Source organism: Dipodomys ordii, unplaced genomic scaffold, assembly GCF_000151885.1.
Source record: "Dipodomys ordii isolate 6190 unplaced genomic scaffold, Dord_2.0 Scaffold183, whole genome shotgun sequence".
Lineage (NCBI taxonomy): Eukaryota > Metazoa > Chordata > Mammalia > Rodentia > Heteromyidae > Dipodomys > Dipodomys ordii.
This window is the reverse complement of record NW_012267399.1, coordinates 617,055-631,981: the sequence shown is the minus strand read 5'-3', so window position 1 is coordinate 631,981 and position 14,927 is coordinate 617,055. Positions and strand designations below refer to the sequence as shown.

The 14,927-nt window shown below is 43.7% G+C and overlaps 1 protein-coding gene across 3 annotated transcripts in view; it reads right to left on the bottom strand.

Moving 5' to 3' along the window:
- Nucleotides 1-14,927, bottom strand: part of Abcc8 (ATP-binding cassette, sub-family C (CFTR/MRP), member 8) — a 73,075-nt gene that overhangs the window by 43,063 nt on the left and 15,085 nt on the right. For all 3 annotated transcript variants that reach the window (XM_013034124.1, XM_013034125.1, XM_013034126.1), the window contains exons 7-10: nt 8,257-8,421; nt 4,316-4,471; nt 1,474-1,608; nt 1,052-1,214 (exon numbers count right to left, since the gene is read on the bottom strand). In XM_013034124.1, coding sequence (XP_012889578.1) covers nt 1,052-1,214; nt 1,474-1,608; nt 4,316-4,471; nt 8,257-8,421 — 619 coding nt within the window. The remainder of the gene's footprint in view (nt 1-1,051; nt 1,215-1,473; nt 1,609-4,315; nt 4,472-8,256; nt 8,422-14,927) is intronic.

The window sequence follows — 14,927 nt, the reverse complement described above, 5'->3', positions numbered from 1 at the left end:
TTGGCTTTTTGCTTCTTTTTTTCTTTCCTTTTGGGGGCCTTCCACTTGGCCCTTCTTACCATAATACTCTTAAACTAGACAATCAGGGAACTAAAGTGACGTCTGGCAGTTACTAAACATCCACATCCCAATTAGGCACTAGGAGAGTAATCACTAAGGGGTGGGCCCATGAAGCCATGAGTCACATGTCAGACAAGCTTGGGCTAGGACCCCACCATCACCTGGCCTCCATATGCCCTCTCCCTGTCCAGAGAACCATTGTTCCGTGAATTAACTTCATTAACTAAAATATTAACGTCTGGATTTTTTTCATTCATTTCCTCTGATAATCTCCTATAATGCCTTATTGGTTTTATACTTTATTATAGTTGCATTATGTTAACCACATTTATTTTGGATTAGTCTATCTACCCTCCCCAAGTATCAAGAAACTATTTTAAAAAATCTTTTTAATTCTATTTTTTTTTAGTTTACTGATTCTGGTGGCACACTTTTTATTCTCTTGTTGGTTTTAATTTATTTATTACTAGATCATTGTTCCACAGGAACAGTTGCTAGAAAGCTACCTAGTCTCTTTGAAGTAGCTTTTCTCTGTTTACCTTCAAGGACTACAGGGGATTGCTTTGCCTTTCCCTTTGGCTTGGGGTTTCTAAATTACTTGGTTACTATAAATCCAGTCTACACCTGTGGCTTAGGTCTGTGATCTTTCCTTTTGCAGGACTTCAATGGAGGCTGCAGCTCTGGCTGACCTAATGACAAGTTCTTCTACCCAGAAGCATTGGAAACCACTGTTGTTCATTGGCTTACTGCCTGTCAATCATGTACCAGCTTCATGAGGAACAAGACTTCACTTGTTCTCCCCACTCTACACTGAGGGCCTATAGTTTCTGGAGGCTCAGGCTCAGTTACTACAACCAGTTTGAGGGCCCCCTGGGTTGAATGATCGATCCTAAAGACTCTCCAATTCACTGTCTCCACCCTCACCCATGCCTAACACTCTCACCCTGCGTGCATGCAGCAGCACCTGGGCTGGACAGTTCAATGGACTTACTAGAGATGGAGGTGTAGACAGCAAAGGCCCGGAGACTTGTCATCTCCTTCTTGCGAGTTGTTTCCACCCGAGTACAGAAAATATTCTCCCAGGCGTACAGCTTGAGCAACTTGATGCCACGGAGCATTTCATTGGTCTGTTTTAGCCTCTCATTGGAATATTCCTGTGAAGTCATCAAACCAGAAGGGAGATGCCTTTGCCCATCTATTAGCCCAGAGGACGACAGCCACTCAATGTCCTCACCAACAGCTCCTGTCCCCCAGAGGCCTGATCCCTGGCTTCTCTGTTAATCCCATTTCACATATAAAGAAGTGGAGACCTGAGCAGTGACAGTCTAGTGTGGGAGGAGACCACTGATGGAGGGTCAGCGATCCAGGCAGACAAGAGGGAAAGGGGGTACACAGATATCTTAGGACACTCACCAGTGTGCTTCTCTGGGCCTGGGAAAGCTTGGTGGCCACAAAATACTGGACTGGAGCCAGTAGAATGATGACAGCTGCTCCAATTAAGGCACTGACCCCGAGGATGTAGTAGAGAAGAATGACGCCCACAATGATCTGGGGAAGGTCACAGGATGAGATGTTTCATCAGGAGGCTGCTCTACCAGGAGCACTGTCAACCCTCTACCCCAAGCCTTTAGAATAGAATATGCTAAAGTTACCAAACAGGTAAGGAGGTGTGACAAAGCAATGTCAGAAGGACAGAGCAACATGCTGGGCTCATAAACCAACAGAGGGTCTGGGCTGGTAACTGTCTGCAAGGCTGGGTGACGTGTTAATAATTACTTGCTCTCCAAGTCTACTTTCCCAATGGAAGACTCAAGGCTGAGTCTACACAATAAATGTGACAGCACTTTGGTTTGCTGGCCTTTCACATTCAATGGAAAACAATCATCCACAAACAAAGGGGCAAAATTATGTCATCCATGTCAGAAAGAGCCAGTCATGGATCCATGAATTTGCTTCTTACTCTTAAAGCCCTTGGTGTCTACTTTTTTTTTCAGTGGAGCTGGCAGGTATTCTCTGAAAAGAGAATTCATTTTGTTTCTATTGGAACTTTATGTAAATTTCTGCCTGCTTATGAATATTTATGTTAAGTATAAAATCCAGTTTTGCTAGTCCCCAAAGCATTGAGACAACAGTTTCTCAGGTCACTGTCAAAGGGAAGTACCTTTAAATACAGAGCTTACTCTTTAAAGAAGTAAACAAAAACAGATGTTTTCCTTTCCTTAGTTGAAAGAAAAAAAAAAGAGAAATAAAATGAAACCACCTGAGGGGGCCCTGCAGTACCGGAGCTCAGCATTAGCCTGAAGCTCCCTGTTCCACCTCAGGGATGAGGTAGGCGTTAATCACAGAGGCCGCCTGCATTAGCAGGTATCTCAGAGACTGAGAAATGATCCTGTCACCATCTGTCTCCCTGTGTTAAACTCACATTAAAGCTGGCACACACAGGCAGAGGACCACATCAGGAGATGAGCCGATCCCTGCAGCCCCACCCACTACTCTCCAAGAAATTCCTTTTGGCATCCAGTCCTTCATTCCTAATTCCTGCACAAGCTATGCTCATATGAAAGCAACGGGGACCTGAGTCAGCTACTAGGGCTGTACCAGACACTGAGAGTGCCTCAGCTACTCACTCACAGTCCCTGCCTTAGACAGCTTTCAAGGTCAGCCTCTGTACTCATACATCTCCTAGGGACTGGCAGAGGCTGGTAGGACTGGGGATGTAGCTGTGGCTGCTCCCAGGATCCTGCTGATGCTTCTCTGGCCTTTTATCCCCAGGCTCCTGGAATCCATGATCCATTCCTCTTATCTTAGAGGGTTTGGAATAGCCTGCTTGGGAGGGAACCCTCAACAAGTCTGGGTATGCAAAGCAAAGGCTGGGATCTTTGGTCCTATAGCACTTATCGGCTGTGCAATCTTGGGGCTCACATAGGATTGGGGCTCCTAAGTTAATTTCAGTCATTTACCAGTGTCGGTAGATCCTGCAAGTCTTCTGGGAGGTGGTCTGGGATTTCACTTCTGGCTTGAGCGCCAGAGTGAAGATTCATTCCCAGGTCAGAGACTAGAGTGCAAAGGGGGAGAAACTCCAGAGACGCAGGACAAGGCCAGCGGTTAGGTGCATTTCCCACTACCATCCAGGGACAATGTGCTTCCGCCTGAGGCAAATCCAAAGCTTATTCGGCTTTAAAAATGTCACATTTTCAAAGAAAGAACTCGGGCTGGAGTCCAGAAGAAGATGGAGGAGGAGAAGCTGGGGGCTAAACAAGCTCTCATGTAGAAACCAGTTTCAGTGATCCAGTGAAAAGTTCAAGGCTAGAGAGTCACACCAAGTGTGCCATCCTAGCACAGAGTTTGGCCAGAGAGGAAAAACTCAGGCAGCTTGGTTAAGAAGACATTTTCAATTTCCTAAACCAATACACACTTATTAGAGGATTTAGAAACACATAAAAACATAGAAATCGCTTATAATCCTATCCTGAGGTCTCCCAATTCTCTTTCCTGTGAGAATCAGTGCAAATTGTACGTACATATATTCCAACTTAGTAGGAAGTACATGGCATATACGATTTATGCAACTTTCTTTCTTCTTGTTGAAAAATATTAACATTGTTGGAGCTCAGTGAGGTGGCTCATGCCTATAATCCTAGCTACTTGGGAGACTGAGATTAGGAGGATTGTAGCTTGAGGCTGGTCTGGGCAAAAAGTTGGAGAATTTCCATCTCAATGGGAAAAGGTAAGTGTGGTGGTTTGTTGTGTCTGTCATCTCAGCTCTGGTGGGAAACAAATAGGGGAATCATGGTCTACACTGGCCTGCTTGATCCTATTTCAAAAAATAACCAGGTTAAAAGGGCTAGAGGTGTGGCTCGACTAGTAGAGTAGGAGAAGGAGGTTCTAAGTTCAAACAGGAGTGCTTCTAAAATAAGCCATTATAAACATTTCTCAATATAATTAAGTACTTTGCTACAATGTAAATTTTAATGTCTATAAATTTATTCTACATGTACATATTCTATAGTCTATTGAAGGTTGGCTCCATTTTCAAAGGTATAATGACAATGCTTTCTTGGATGGTTGAGAGAAATTGCTAGACTGTTTTCAGTGCATGACACACCCCATGGAGACCCCAGGGAGGAAAAAAATCCCACACAAACACAGAGTGGAAGACAATGAGCTAGTCACTGGACACAGACGAGCAGATTCTCGGGTTTTGTTACGCTGTTCCCACTCCCTGCATCCAGTGTCCTAAGCACACATCCAATACCTGTACTGGCATAGCCCAGAGGTTTGGGCACAAGAAGAAAAACCACATGAGTTGGTTGGTATCAATGGCCACCAGGTTGCAGATCTGCCCAGCAGTCATTTCTCCCATGGACAGGTTGGAGGTAGACAGATGCATGATTTTATTGTAAATCTTGGTCTAGAAATGAGAGCAGAGTGTTTCACATTCATCATCACTATACCAATCACCACCCCAGATGCTACAGGTCTGGAATGTTCCAGGGGCTCCTCTGATATCCCACAGGATCCAAGAGCAGATTTGTGTCATTGCTCCTCTTTTATAATTTGAGACAAATTAAGACCAGAGAGACCAGGGACTTTGTTACAGATCAAGTTAAATCATGGAGGCAGCATTCAAATGAAGGCCCAGCAAGTTACTTCCTCCCCAGCCAGTGAGGCCTCTCCCTTGAGGGACAGGACTTAATTAGCTCTTAAATCTTAAAAGCAGATCTTCATGTCCAGTTGTATACTTGATTTACCAGGGGCCAATGGAAAACACATTTCAGAGCCATAAAAATGATGAAGTGGGAGGCTAAGTGTGTCAGTGTGGCCATCTCCACCCTGGGGCAGGTCCTGTCAGCACAGGGCCTTGAAACAAAACAAGGGCTCGGCTTCAGCAGGTCTGATGTGAGACAAGACCCCAAGTCTCAGCCCCAGCACAGCACTTGGAGTCACCTGAGGGCTTCCATGGGGCTGCCAAGCACCAGCCAGAGTAATGGTTCCCATGGGGTCTGAACCTAATGGCTTCATGTATACAGCAATGTGTCTCCCTGGAAGGTTGATTTTTTCAGGCTGTTGCTCCTGAATAAGGAAACAGTCTTTCCTGTCTTAAATGTCCTAGGGATGCTCCTCCAGAGTGTAGTTCTACTGTGTCTTGTTGTAAAGTAGATCCTGAACCCCTAAGTCAGCTTGTGAAAACTCAGGCTTTTTTTTTTTTTTTTGGTGGGCCAGGGTTTTTTTTTTTTTTTGTGAACTCTGGGCGTGGGTGCCATCCCTGAGTTTCTTTTTGCTCAAGGTGTGCCTTTTACCACTTGAGCCACAGCAATACTTCTGTATTTTTTTGAGTAGTTTATTGGAGATAAGAGTCTCACAGTTTCCTGCCCTGGCTGGCTCAGAACCATGATCCTCAAATCTCAGCTTCCTGAGTAGCTAGGATTACAGGCATGAGCCATCAGTGCCCAGAAATGGGTCAGGTTTTCTTAAAGCATGAATATCTTCGCTGTCTTTCTGGGCGATATATCTGTTCCTATATGTCTATAGCTCTAGCGTTAGCTCTCTCTCTCTCTCTCTCTCTCTCTCTCTCTCTTAATCTCAAAGGTCAGATTTAAAATAATGGAAGAACTTTTGGACAAATCTATGTTCTTCCTAGGTTAAGTGAGCTCAAGATCAGGTAGATAATCACCAGCAGGTGCTAGTGGCTCATACCTGTAATCCTAGCACTCAGGAGACTGAGATCTGAGGATTGTAGTTCAAAGCCAGCTTGGGCAGGAAAGTCTATGAGATTCTTATTTCCAATTAACCACCAGAAAACCAGAAGTGGCACTGTGGCTCAAAGTAACAGAGCATTAGCCTTGAGCAAAAGAGCTCAAGGACAGTGCCCAGGCCCTGAGTTCAAGACCCATGACTGACAAAAAAAAAAAAAGAAAAAAAGATAATCATCTAGTTTTCATGAGGTAGGGATATAGAGTAATCTGCCAACTAACTAAAACAGGATGCATGGATTACACACCAAATGCCAACTAGTGTGTGTGTGTGTATGTATACATATATTTTTTTTCTCCAGGAATTTTGTTTAATAACTTTTTTTTTTGGTCGGTCGTGGGGCCTGAAAGCTGAGCCTGGGCACTGTCTCTTAGCTCTTCGGTTAAGGCTAGTGCTCTGTCACTTGAGGCACAGCACCTCTTCCAGCTTTTTCTGCTTATGTGGTACTCAGGAATCGAACCCACAGCCTTATGCATGCAAGGCAAGCACTCTACCACTAAGCCACCTTCAAAGCTCCTGTTTAATAACTTTTCACGGACAATATGACAGTTGTCTAACTTACAAAGACGCATAGTCATCAATGAGGGTATTTTTTTTTATAAATAACTTTCTGTAAATCTCTGCAAGGAAGAATTTTCACTTCATAATTTGTTTCTGTAATTAATGCATCATCTCTTTTTGAGGGCACATGTATTCATATATCTCATTAATGTAAATGATTCAAGCAATCTGATTTTTTAAAAACCTTATTACATGTTAATACATTATAAAACATTTTTTGGCTCTTTTAGTGTAATTGGAAAATTCTAGGCTGGGAGGTGATGTATGACATACACATACAAAATCGATTTAATTACAAAATTATCCAACCACAAAATTGGCTATGGTGTTGTAAGTCACATACAGGGTCTGGATAGAATCTGGGAAGCAGTGGTTTTGCTGTTCCTAAGCCTGAGCTTCTATGAACCTTTGAAGGTCTTTTTTTCTAGGTACTTTCTACTATTCTCACATGATGGTATCCCTGAGCAAACCCTCTGATTTCTCCCTGAAAATCCATTTAGAGTGGACAGTATTGTTTGCATAGCTGCACAGGTTGTGCACCATACAACATGAGAGGCAACATTCACATAGACTCACAAATAGAATAGCCAGACTTTGGCTTTTAATATTGTCTCCAGCCCAGGCTACATCTTTTTCTTTTCATTCCCTTTTAGAAAAGCCTCAATTCTGGCTCCCAAGGGACCAGCAAATGTTACTGATTCTAAAAAATAAAAAACAAGAATAAAGTAGCTTTAAGATGCTGCCACCATGTATGGAAATTACTAGGAATGGCAGCATTAGCAAGCTAGCCCTTGTTCTCCCCTTGAGAATTTCTACCATAGAATCTATGGTCTTAGATGATTGTGTACCTGCTGTATAAGTCCTGAATCTATGGGAATCTTCTATCCTATGTAAATGACTCTCATAAAGGATTTGCTATTTCAACCATGAGCTGCAATTCTCAATGGAACCCTGGGGCTTGGGTAACTCATATCACTACCATCTTCAAAGGGACCTTGCATCCTCACTGACTGATCATCCTTCCAATGAACTCTAAAAACCAGGACCAAGTATCTAGAATCTATGGGGAGGGGGTAGTTCAAGTCTGTAATCCTACCTACTTGGGAAGAAGAGATTGAGGGATTGTGGTTCAAAGCCAGCATAAGCATCTCTACTAATGACAAGGTGCACAGCCACACACCATTATCCCACTTATGAGAGAAGTACAGTGGCTGGGCACAGTAACATGCACCTATTACCCCCCCACACCCCCAGTGACAGGGAGAGAAAGCACAGTAGGAGGATCACAGCCCACTGGTCAGGGCATAAATCAAGATTCTTGAAAATAACCAAATAAGGGGTTGGAGGAATCTAGCAAGTGCAAGGCCCTGAGTTCAATCCCCAGTACTGCCAAGAAAACAAGCAAACAAATGTAAGTCATGAGTCAGACCAGACTAGTGACTCTTAGAAGTGATCCCAGACTCAAGTTCTTAGACACTATGGTGAGTTAGTACATACATGAATTTATATTTCTGTGCCCAAAAGAAGACCAGCTGGTAGCAGACTCTGGAGGAATTGCAGAGAAGGACTCTGAGGTTGCCTCTGTACTCAGCAGGAAGGAATGCTACGAGTGTATGGTGATGTTTGCCATTCTAAAAGGTCAGGCGGCCCAAGGGCAAAGCAGCTGACATCTCATCTTTTGTATAGTCCGAGGAAGGGTCAGAGCTAGAATTACTTACTACATGTCCCAAATCCAGCCCCAAACACTTTCTGCTATCCCATAATACCTTGGTAATGGTTATTTCCAAACACAGATGAAGGGCAACAAAAATAAATTCACATCAGAACTATTCACGTTTATGAGAAGGAATAGCGTACTTCTTACGGTGAGTCACACAATACCTGTATTGCTCCTCTCAAGTTAATACCAGTTTCAATGGCGACATAGTAAGAAGCTTGCAGAAATGTCCTCTGTAGTAGGAGGGCAAGGAACAGAAGCACAGCTAAGACGTAGGCGTTACCAAGGAACTCTTGGGATGAGACAAAATACACCCCGAGAAATTGTGTCTGTTGGAAAGAGGTCAGAAACAGAGGTAATTGTCATTACCAACAAAATGACATCATCAGTACATACCACTGGGCCATTGTAGCCCTGATTATCAAAAGACCACCCCCATGCTTGCAATCCTTTATGAGTGAAAAGCCCGACAAATAAATCCAACTAAGCCTTCTGCTAAGTATAAGGAGGGCTGCCTGTGCCTTCTTCACCTCCCATTTGAAACAGAATGCAACTCATTTCTAACCTCAGGCCTAGAGGCTCTCAGCATTGTGGCACAACGCCCAAGGGAGCTCCCTGTGCAGGGAACAAGAATAAATAGAGCAAAGCCAGACCTGCTAGAGAAAATCTCATCATGCGCTCTCAGCCACAGGAATGAAATCAGCTGCGGCCTCATCCGTGTGTACCAACAGTCTGCCGTGCAGTGACTTTTGGACAGAAAAGACCAGTGGGAAACCTGGCACTGTAATGCTCCCAGGGGACAGATGGGAAATCAGCAGTGACAACAGACTGAAAGGATCAAAGACCTGAGCACCCAGCTCTGTGGGCTCCCAGGACCTCCTTTTTTATTTAAGGCTTTCTCTCTGCACTTCTAGCAAGATCCCAGATGCTAATCAGTGGAGCGAAACATTTTGCTTTTGTTGCTAAAGATACCAGGGAATAACAGTGTGTCTGTTTCCAAATTCAGCATCACTAGCTTCCAGGGAAACTTTGATCTTGATAAATCCATCTCTTTGCAGCAAAGCCCCCACCAATGTTTCCATGAATACACAACTCTCTCCTTTTGGACCCTGAACTTTGCATGCATTTTGGATAGGGGTGGGAGCTGCTGCAGGGTAAACAGCAAAGAGAACAAAGTGAGAAGGAACCCAAGGTCAAGGTCTGGTTCTATGGCTCAGCTACTGTAACTGTAGTTGCTTAGATGGCAAAGATTGGGTGGATCCAAGTTCAAGGTCAATCGAGGGGTGAAAGTTAGCAAGATTCCATCTCAACCTACAAACTTTGTGAGGTAGCCCTTGCTTATGATCAGGGTCTGAGGCTAGCCCTGGGTAAAAACAAGACCCTACCTAAAAAATAACTAAAGCACAAATAGGGTTGAGGATGTGACTTAAGGGTAAGTACTTGCCTCTCAAGTATGAGGCTCTGAGTTGAAACCCCAAAATCACAAAAAATAGCCTGAAAGTATATTCTGCCAGGATAGGAGGACATGGGCAGGGCAGCTCTGAGTTGAGTTCTTTTCCCAAACTAAGAAGTTCCTGGACCTTGGGTGCAAGGTTTCATTAAGAGGCGCCTCTAAACCAGCCTTCCTGGCTCACAGAGTTGTCTGATCTTATATACGGCTTTCTCTCCCTGTATCTGTGGGAAAGATTTCTCTCTGTTGGGGAGAGCAGGGACCAGAAGCCACTGTGGAACCTTCTGAGCGGAAGATCTTGTCACGACCTGGAGTTCCTGACTCCGGATCTCACTAATGTACTGGATCATTGTAGGATCAATTTCCACAGGTCTACTGGGGTCACTCAGGAAGCTGGGTGCTTGGTACAGAGATCAGATAATGCAGCTCCTGTCTGAACTCTTGGAGGATTCATGGTCAAGTTGGGGGAAAGAAAAGGGGGTGCTTCTTCTTTGTGGTGCTAGGGTTTGAACCCATGGCTTCACAGATATAAGGTATGCACTCAATCACTGAGCGGTACTCCAGCCATTCATGATATTGTGGGAGCACAAAGGAGATGCATCTAATTTAACATGGGTAGGGCTTTCCTGGAAGAGGTGACGCTGAACAGTCTTGGTGGCTGAGGACTCGGTGACCTGAAGGCAGGCTCTCCAGGCCCGGGCAGCTCTATGGGCATTGTCATGAAGAAGCCCATGTACACACTAGCATACCAGCATCATGGAGCACTTGTGTATTTGGGTGGATTAGACCACCCATAGTGAGAGCCACAAATATGGTCACAATTGGGATGGCATGCATACACACACACACACACACACACACACACAGAGCAAGAAACAGGACAGACAGAAGAACATACATTCAGAACTATAGGCCAATTCTAGAAGAACTTGTCAGAAACGTTTGTACTCCATGCACACATGTTCATTAGCATCACACACATCTTCCCTATTGGGGCTTAGAGTCCATTTGAAGCTTTAGCCTTAGATCCATTCCTCCCTGCCCCTCACCCTTCCCCAACCCCCTCCTCCTGGAGCAGCTGATATCCCAGAGCAATGCTAGCAGGTTTCAGACACCAGCGATTCTTTATGAATCCAATTTCCTAGCCCTCCAGCCAGATCGGTGGCATCAGCTGCAAGTGACAGATTGGAGTGGGGGTGGGGCAGGGGCTGGAAAGAACTGGATCATGGGCAGAATCAGCCTAGGTCCCAGCATTTTCTAGTGAGAGGCAGGGAGACAAGAGCATGAGAAAACCAGCAGGTCACAAAAATACCTAAAGTCCAAAGGAGGATACTCAGGAGAAGGACACAAAGGCGCAATGCCTATGTGCAACTGATCATATAAGATAATATTTATTGTAATGAATTCTGGGAACTGGAAACAAGGGTTTTTTTTTTGCCTTGTTGCTACTTTTATCTCCTTTTTGTATTGTTTGCTTAACTGTCTTTGTGAAGGTGTGGGGGGGTGCTGCGCAGAAATGGAGGGACAAAGGGTGAACAGATGCAGCAGGGGTACTCACTGGACACTGTGTTGAACATGAACTATACAACCTGTGAGTGAGGATGGGAGGGAAAAACTGGGAGACAGCCAAGAAATGGGGGGGTGATATTGTCTTTATAACCTGACTATAACCTGACTTATGTAACTACAATCCTTCTGCATATCACCTTTATAATGGCAATTAAAAAAATACCTAAAGACACATTACAGGAGAAACTAGAACCTCTTATCCTTGTGGATGCCAAAGGCAATGTGCTTTTTGCCAACTGTGTATCCTGGAAGGGAAGCAAGGACAGGGCAGCCATTGGTAAGAGTAAACTGTGGGTGCAACCTATGTGGACTGAAGCAGGATGGATTCAGGCTGAGCTTCCTCCCCCAGGCTCCAATTAAGATTAACCGCTGCACATTATTTACCATAGCTAAGACATGGAACCAACCCAGATGCCCCTCAGTAGATGAATGGATCAAGAAAATGTGGCATATATACACAATGGAATTCTATGCCTCCATCAGAAAGAATGACATTGCCCCATTTGTTAGGAAATGGAAAAACTTGGAAAAAATTATATTAAGTGAAGTAAGCCAGGCCCAAAGAAACATAGGTCCCATGGTTTCCCTTATTTGCAATATCTAGTATATGTATGAGTCAAGCGGAAAAGATCAGATAATGTGATGTCAGGAAAATGAACCGTTAGATGTGTATTTTAATGTTTTTTTCTTTCATGCATGTGTTTCTAACGCATTTATAAGATTATCTCTTTGTATGTCCCTCCCCCACAGTATAACCCCTGCTTTCTCTATATTTGATGTCAGTATAACTTGTGGAGGAGATGGGGAAAAACCAGTTGTTTAAGAATACAGGTGGACCTGTTGCAACAATGAGAAGTACAAGTTGTCATGTCCAAAACGAGCTTTACAATGTCAGTGGGGGGGGGGGGGGGAAGGGGGAAAGGATTGGGGGGAGGGGGGAGGCTGGGAAGGGATGTGAAGGGTAAACAAAGGAGGAGGCTGCAATGCTTGGTAAGAAATGTATGCATTATCCTGCCAATGTAATTGTAACCCCTCTGTACAGTATGTTCACAAATAAAATTAAATTAAATTAAAAGAAAAAGATTAACCGCTGCAGTACACAGCTAAGGAGCTTCTAAAAATCACAGTAACCCCTGCTCTCTGGGTAGAGCTGGTGGAAGGCCAGGAGACGAACCAAGCAATCCCAGTAAATGGTCCCTGTTACCCATTTTCTGGGCTTAGATGACAACTAATCCAAATAAGGCAAACATAGGATGGAGAGTTCCTTGTTCCAGAGCCTGGGGACTGTATTTACTTTCACCTCTCGTTTCCATGTCGGAAACTCACTGATTGTATTTGGACTGCAGGGAACAAATATTATAATCTGATAAGGCCTGCTGCCACTGAGGCAGGACCATCTGTCTCGGGGATTTGTGTGCTGATAAGGAACTGGGACTAGAACATTCCAATGAGAGGGTAATAAATCCAGAAGCTTGTCTATAAATAAAGGGAAGAAGTCTGCAAAGGTGCCTCTGAGATAAACTAAACTTCTAAATATCATTCTTACCCTCTCTCATATATCTAGAGTTCTATCTTTAGAAGAATCCTCCAAGGGTTAGGGGACACAGGAAGAAAAGGATGGCTGGACAAGCTGATAAAGGCTCTGGCCAGTGTCATTTCTGCCTAATATTAACAACTAGCTCCATGCAGGATTGTGAATGGAGACTTTTCTGGGGTTTCTATGATCTCACTAAGACTGAAAGTGACATCCTTGTAGGTGAGAGAAGTAATCTCTTCTCTTTTCTGGGTCAGGTAAAGGTCAGAGATTAAAAATGCTGGGCAAGGCTTTAAAAGCCATCAAAGTTTAAATAAGTAAGAAGAATCCTCACATTCTTGCTAGGCACAGTTGGGTTAAATGCCCGTAACCCAGCTACTCAGGAAGCATAGATGGGAGGCTTGTGGTTGGAAAGTAGCCTGGGCAAAAGTTTGAGACTGTAACTGAAAATAACCTAAAAGCAAAAAGAGTGAAGATATGGTTCAAGGGGAAGGGCACTGGCCTAGCAAGTGCAAGGCCCTGAGTTCAAACCCCAGTACTTTACCACCTCTCAAAACAAAAGTTGTCTTTACAGCCTCCTGAGTAACTATAGGCATGAACTACCTACACACAGTTGTATTCTTTTTTTTTTTTTCCCTGGTGTGGGGCCTGAACTGTGGGCCTGTGTGCTGTCCCTCAGCTCTTTAGCTCAAAGCTAGAACTCTACCACTTGAGCCACAGCACTGCTTCTGGCTTTTTCTGCTTATGTGGTGCTGAGGAATCGAACCCAGGGCCTCATGCATGCAAGGCAAGTGCTCTATCACTGAGCCTCCTTCCCAGCCCCACAGTTGTATTCTTGATTGTCCATACCACATCTAATATCCATCTTTATGAAGCTGTCTAGGACCACAAGCTGGGTTGGCCATTCCTCTTTCCAGTTTTCTCCTCATGGTCTTATGTAATATATAGGATAAAATATTTTGCCAAATATGGTCACTCATGCCTATAAGACCATCTCTTTAGGAGGTGGAGATAAGAGAATGATGGTTCAAGGACAGCACTGAGGAAAAATTCAAGATTCTACCTAAAAAAATAACTGAAGTAAAAAAGAGCTAGAGGTGTAGCAAGTAATGGAGCACTTGTTTAGCAAGCATAGGACCCTGAGTTCAAAATTCCAGTATCATCAATTAAGTTCAGATTTTTCTCTCCATCATTGAATTTCACAATCTTTAGACCCAGAGGTGATGGTTTGGTAAGTAACGATCAATTTAGTATTGTATTTTGAGACTTAGGTTCAAAATTGACTCTATTATTAATTAGTTGAGTGATCGTGGGGAAAGTTGCTCAACTTCTTTGAACCTCAAGTTTCTCATCTGTAAAACAAAGATAACAATACCTATTTCACGAATTATATGGTATGGTAAATATATCTCAATACACTGTTACAAAATAAGTATTCATATCAAAAGTGTTTTTGTAGGAGTTAAATATGAAAAGGCACAACTAACTCCTAGGAGTTAAATATGAAAAGGCACAACTAACTCTTGAACACAACCAGCCACTCCCTAAGTGGCCATTGTTGTTAAAAGTCGTCTTCTTGCTGGTTGTGATGGCTCAATCTGTAACCCTAACCCTAGCTACTCGGGAGGTTGAGATTCTGGGATCATGGTTCAGGGCCAGCCTAGCCAAAAAAAAAAAAAAAAGTCTTGAGACTCCATCTTAACCAATGGCTGGGTGTGGTGACACAGACCCCTTACCCAAGCTACAGGGGAAGCACAATGGTCAGACATAGAAAATCACAAGTAAGATTATGTTCCAGTCTTACGAAAGCACATAAATCTATATCCTACCCTGAAAATAACCTATGCAAAAAGGGGCTAGAGTTGTGGCTCAAGTGGCAGAGCATCTGTTCAGCAGATGGGAGGCCCCTGAGTTCAATCCCCAATACTTCACCTCTCCCCCCAAAAGTCCTCAGCACAACCAGTACCTTCATATTCTCACTGCCCTACTTAGATCTCACACACGGTAGGGTTCAATAAATACTTGATGAATAAATCAGACACGCAGATTTAACATATTGTATTTCTTACCTAAAGTGCTCAGCCAGCTAATTATAACTCCAGAAAAATTAATATAAGCTTCCTGAGGGATTGACTGCTACAATCATGAATGAATGCTATACAAGAGGCATTATAAATTATTAAGGGCCCTCATGACTAATTCTCTTCATTGTGTCTGACTGTGGTTAAAATACTAATGGCATCCTCACTGGGAATTTTAAAAAGGCTGAGAGTCTTATTGGG